General features: G+C 43.9%; 1 protein-coding gene across 1 annotated transcript in view; it reads left to right on the forward strand.

Moving 5' to 3' along the window:
- Positions 1-5128, forward strand: part of LOC138681556 (sulfotransferase 6B1-like) — a 47791-nt gene extending 42663 nt beyond the window's left edge. Inside the window, exon 7 of the mRNA XM_069769155.1 lies at positions 4957-5128. Coding sequence (XP_069625256.1) covers positions 4957-5087 — 131 coding nt within the window. The 3' untranslated portion in view covers positions 5088-5128. The remainder of the gene's footprint in view (positions 1-4956) is intronic.
- The last annotated feature ends 944 nt before the right edge of the window (positions 5129-6072 follow it).

Below are 6072 nucleotides of genomic sequence, written 5' to 3' on the forward strand. Positions count from 1 at the left end.
CTGATAAATCCCCAGCCAACAGGAAGCCCTCCCCCTGGCAGTATATATTAGCTCACACATACACATAATAGACAGGTCATGTGACTGACAGCTGCCGTATTTCCTATATGGTACATTTGTTGCTCTTGTAGTTTGTCTGCTTATTAATCAGATTTTTATTTTTGAATGATAATACCAGACTTGTGTGTGTTTTAGGGCGAGTTTTGTTTGTCAAGTTGTGTGTGTTGAGTTGCGTGTGGCAACATGCATGTAGCAACTTTTGTGAGATGAGTTTTGTGTAGCAACATGCGTGTAGCAACTTTTTGTGTGTCGAGTTGTATGTGACAGGTTAGTGTAGCAAGTTGTGTGCAGCAAGTTTTGTGCGTGGCGAGTTTTGTGAGTGGTGCCTTTTGAGTATGTGCAAGTTTTGTGTGAGGCAACTTTTGCATGTGTTGCAACTTTTGTGCATGTGGCAATTTTTCCACGTGTGCAAGTTTTCCTTGTGGCGAGTTTTCCATTACGTGAGTTTTGCACTTGTGGCGAGTTTTGCGTGAGCCTAGTTTTTGCATGTGGCGAGTTTTGCGCGTGGCGAGTTTTGAGCGGTGACTTTTGTGTTTCGACTTTTATGTGGCGAGGTTGGTGTATGTGTGGTGAAATGTGTGCTGAGGGTAATATGTGTTCAAACACGTGGTAGTGTGTGGCGCATTTTGTGTGTGTGTTCATATCCCCGTGTGTGGTGAGTATCCCATGTCGGGGCCCCACCTTAGCAACTGTACGGTATATACTCTTTGGCGCCATCGCTCTCATTCTTTAAGTCCCCCTTGTTCACATCTGGCTGCTGTCAATTTGCCTCCAACACTTTTCCTTTCACTTTTCCCCATTATGTAGATAGGGGCAAAATTGTTTGGTGAATTGGAAAGCGCGGGGTTAAAATTTCACCTCACAACATAGCCTATGACGCTCTCGGGGTCCAGACATGTGACTGTGCAAAATTTTGTGGCTGTAGCTGCGACGCCTCCAACACTTTTCCTTTCACTTTTTCCCCATTATGTAGATAGGGGCAAAATTGGAAAGTGCGGGGTTAAAATTTCACCTCACAACATAGCCTATGACGCTCTTGGGGTCCAGACGTGTGACTGTGCAAAATTTTGTGGCTGTAGCTGCGACGCCTCCAACACTTTTCCTTTCACTTTTTCCCCATTATGTAGATAGGGGCAAAATTGTTTGGTGAATTGGAAAGCACGGGGTTAAAATTTCACCTCACAACATAGCCTATGATGCTCTCGGGGTCCAGACGTGTGACTGTGCAAAGTTTTGTGGCTGTAGCTGGGACGGTGCAGATGCCAATCTCGGACATACATACATACATACATACACACACACACACACACACACATTCAGCTTTATATAGTAGATATGAGAACTTTGTGCAACATTTGAACCGTGTTTCTTAATAATGAGGACCTGTCACCAGGTCGAAAGTGACTGGTTTTGGTCTTAGGGCTCATACTCAACTGCATTTAGAAAATCAGTCCAATGTTGTTCCTGAAAAGTCGGACAAGTATCATGCGATTTTTCTCACCTAGAATCCATATGACAGCCAAATGACATGCATATGCAGCCGAATGCAATGTGTTTTTAACATCAGCTTTTAAATGCAGTAATTCTCTGTCATTTCAAGCTAGTTTAGCAACTAATAAAACAATCTTCGATACAGAGATAGATACATCAATGTAATTGAGATATATAATCAGTGCAGTCCAGCTCCCTGTACATGTATTAAGTTTATAATTAAATACGTTAAAAAAATGGTGTGTGGTCCCCCACATTTTTAATAACCAGCTGAGGGAAAGCAGACAGCTGAGGAGAGTGATGTTTAGAGCCTGGGAAGGGGGTAATAAGCATGGAGCTTCCCAGGCTATTAATATCAGCCCCCAGCTGTCTGCTTAGCTTTTACTGGTTATTAAAATATGGGACCCCCAAAATAAGACTACTTTCTCACGCAGTCGGGTTTCCTGTGAGATGGGTGCGTAAAAATCACATGGCACATGCATGGTCCGTGTGCCCTGTAATTTTTTTCTCGCACCCTTTGACTTGCATTGGCAAGTCTCATCTGATATACATGGCCACTTGCATCATGCTGCTTTATTCACAGTCCGATCTGAGCTGAAAAAAAGTCAAAGATGAACAGTGAATCATTGAATGACATTAATCAGAGTGCAATCCCATTTTTTTTATCGGATTGCACTTGTCCATTTTTTACACAGATGAGTATGAGCCCTTATTTCATTCATATTGACTACACCATTTTTATTTTGTTTTAATCCGCCATATGGCTCCAGAGATATGAGCCTTTTTATTTCATGCTATTTTTTATAGTCTTTACCGAAGGGTCATGTCTTTTGGCTGCTCTGCTAAATGAGCAACGCCCCCTTGATAAAGACCTAAAATTTAGTCCTACATAAAAACTCTTCATCAAAAAGGACATGGAATAAAAAAAAAAAAATCACAGAAAAAAGTCAGCAGTATTTACCAACAGGACACAATATTAATGCACTGCAGTATGCAGCAGCCCCATGATAAAGGCGGAGGCAGCACTGATGAAACAATCACTCACACACGTACCGTTCATGGAGGGGATGGCTGCCTAGCATTATAAATGCACATGGATAAGGCTCGCATAGGGCACAGTGTAGTGCACAGTGTCTGGCATACAGCCTATGGCCATGATCACACATTCAGTATTTGGTCAGTATTTTACATCAGTATTTGTAAGGCAAAATTAGGAGTGGAATAATCAAAGTATAATAGAAACATATGCACCACTTCTGTATTTATCACCCACTCCTGGTTTTAGTTTATTGTGTTCTCTTATTAGTGGAATAATTGTTGATCTAATGAACAATACACCTTTTGATATTACTGGGTTCACTTACATGACTCTGTAAGGGGATGAGAAAAATATGTTTGTTTATCTTTATGCTGGTACTGCTACACCTTAAGGTGTATTACCAATGTTCAGTTGTGGTACTGCTACACGTCTAAGTGTATTACCATTTTCTGTTATATGTATAATGCATGACATGTACTGTATATTGTTACATTGATGCGCACAAGGCTAGGGAAAGTGCAGTCGGCAGGGTTGGCGACTAGATGGGGGGCATGTTTATGTTCATAGCTCATAGATAGTGTAGTTAGTGCAAACACATAGATAATTGTAGGAGGGACACAGTGGGATAAGTAGTGAGTAGTGTTGAGCATTCCGATACCACGGGTATCGGCCGATACTTGCGGTATCGGAATTCCGATACCGAGATCTGAGATTTGTGGTATCGGGTATCGGTATCGGATCCACATAAATGTGTAAAATAAAGAATTAAAATAAAAAATATTGATATATTCACCTCTCCGGCGGCCCCTGGACATCACAGCGTGTAACCGGCAGGCTTCTTTGTTTGAAATGAGCGCGTTTAGGACCTTAGAATGACGTCGCGGCTTCTGATTGGTCGGGTGCCGCTCATGTGACCGCCACGTGACCAATCACAAGCCGCGACGTCATTCGCAGGCACTAAACTCCTCATTCTAGGAATTTAGGACCTGCGAATGACGTCGCGGCTTCTGATTGGTCGCGTGGCGGTCACATGAGCGGCACCCGACCAATCAGAAGCCGCAACGTCATTCGCAGGTCCTAAACGCGCTCATTTTAAACAAAGAAGCCTGCCGGTTACACGCTGTGATGTCCAGGGGCCGCCGGAGAGGTGAGTATATCAATATTTTTTATTTTAATTCTTTATTTTACACATTTATGTGGATCCCAGGGCCTGAAGGAGAGTTTCCTCTCCTTCAGACCCTGGGAACCATGAGGATACCTTCCGATACTTGGTGTCCCATTGACTTGTATTGGTATCGGATATCGGTATCGGCAATATCCGATACTTTTCGGGTATCGGCCGATACTATCCAATACCGATACTTTCAAGTATCGGACGGTATCGCTCAACACTAGTAGTGAGGTTTTCCCGGGTTTAGGCAGTTGGGGCTGGGGCGCCCGTGTGGAACACAGGGATGGCTAGCCCAGGGCAACACCGTGCCCCGCAACATGTGTTAGAAGCGCCCAACAGTCAGTATACAGGGGGCCAGAGTATAGAACAAAGTACAGAAACACCAGAGATAGTGGTGCAGTATAAGTGGGACTGCAGTGCTACGGGAAGAAGGCTAAGCAGAACTGGAGCCAAGTATCCAAGATGTGGCAGATTTTTGCATGGCCTGCTATTCTAAGGACCAGGGCGAAACAGCAGAGAATACCCCCAAGAGAAGCAGGAATTCTGGGACTTGAGGACACTGAGGGACCGGAGGAAATAAACTGTCCTGGGGACAGGCTTAGCAGCAGAGAGAAGAGGCAAGGGAAAACGTTGTTAATTATTATGATTGACTGTGCCCTGGATAATGCTGTGTTAAGTAAAGAAGTTGAAGTTAAAGTGAAGCCAGACTGGGACTCTATAATTAAGGAGCCGTCTGTAGAGAAGACACTCTCGTGCCAGGAGACCCCAGATGACACAGAGAAGCAGCACCGAGGTACTCAGAGAAGAAAACATGATATTGTGCTGGGAGGGGGCCAGGGGTGATACAGGGGTTACTGCCGGCCATGGGAGCGGCCCTGGCCCCGGCTCCATACAACTCCATGCATTTTCAGAGCTGGTAAAAATCAACCATGTCACATTAAATGTGTTGCTTTTATCACAAGGTTTTCTTAGCTTATCCCAGGGTGTTCACATTAAACATCCATTTTGTGCCAATATTTGCTCTATGGGGCGTTATTCCAATGTCATCTGCCATATTCTGTGTAAATGGCAGGCAGTAATGTTGCTGTTGTCCGTAAATTCACTTTTCTTAACACAGGACACTTTTAACGTTTGTAGAAAAAATCCAGAAGACTCATGACCCTGACTATCAATAACTGTTCATGGTTTTTTCTAGGTGATGTTGGAGACTGGAAAAATAATTTCTCAGAAGCACAAAGCCAAGAAATGGATGAAAAATTTGAAGAGTGTTTAGCCGGAACCAAACTTGGGGAAATGCTGAAGTATGGTGTCCACTGTAAATGGTGAAACTGTAACGTGGTACAATAAATATTTTATATTCCCCTGGATCCTTTGTACTGTCTTTTTATGCATTTAGATACTGATATATTTGGTACCATGTTTATGGTGCCAAGTATTAAATTTTTCAGAACCCCTATGGTATACTGCTATGTCATATAGTTGGGAAATGTACTATCATATCCCAATGATATACTAGGATCCATTTGTATCCCTAATGAAAGAACAGATATCTCTATGACTATCCTGTAAAGCAGATAACTGGATGCAATGTACAGACGGACATGAGGAGCTTGCAGTAGTTAGGAAACAGTTAAACAGTATAAACAGAGTAATCACAAAACAATTACACAATGTGAAACATATAATAAATCTTTGACTTCAATTTGAACGACAGTGAAGTCTTCTGGGGATTATGTGTGTGTCCCTCTAACGGGGTGGTACACCCGTTACTGTGGGAGCTGCTATGCTAGCAGCATTGGGTTTCCTTCTAGGCCGCAAGTCCTCCTGACAAAGTCTACAAGACCATGTTAAGATTCCTTCGCTCCAACTGACCTCCAGTCTATCTGTTGTCCTAGCCCAGGTCGACCTGTGTACCGTACGTCAGTGCTAGAAGTGACGGCCCTGCTCACCTGTGTCTTCCACTACCGCAGGTGTTCTCTTCCCGGTAGATCTTCTGTGCTGGACCATTAGTGGGTGTCTCTCGGGTCTGGGGAAAAGAGCTGGGCTCCACATTTTGACTGGCTTCGGTCTGTGATTTGGGCCTTGACTGGCACAGTGTGGGCTCCGGCTCTTGACGAGCGTTGATCGGATCCTATGGTCTTGGTCAGAGTAGTCTGGGCTCTGGATCTGACTTGGTGCTGTCTGGGTCCTGTCTGCAAGTGACCAACACCCTGCTGGCACACATTTCCACTGAGGCCTATCACTGCGGCTGCAATGTCTTCTCTTGTACATGTCTGTAAATCTCTCTCTCGACACCAAAACCCACTCCAGT

The sequence above is a fragment of the Ranitomeya imitator genome, chromosome 5 (genome assembly GCF_032444005.1).
Source record: "Ranitomeya imitator isolate aRanImi1 chromosome 5, aRanImi1.pri, whole genome shotgun sequence".
NCBI classification, from domain to species: domain Eukaryota; kingdom Metazoa; phylum Chordata; class Amphibia; order Anura; family Dendrobatidae; genus Ranitomeya; species Ranitomeya imitator.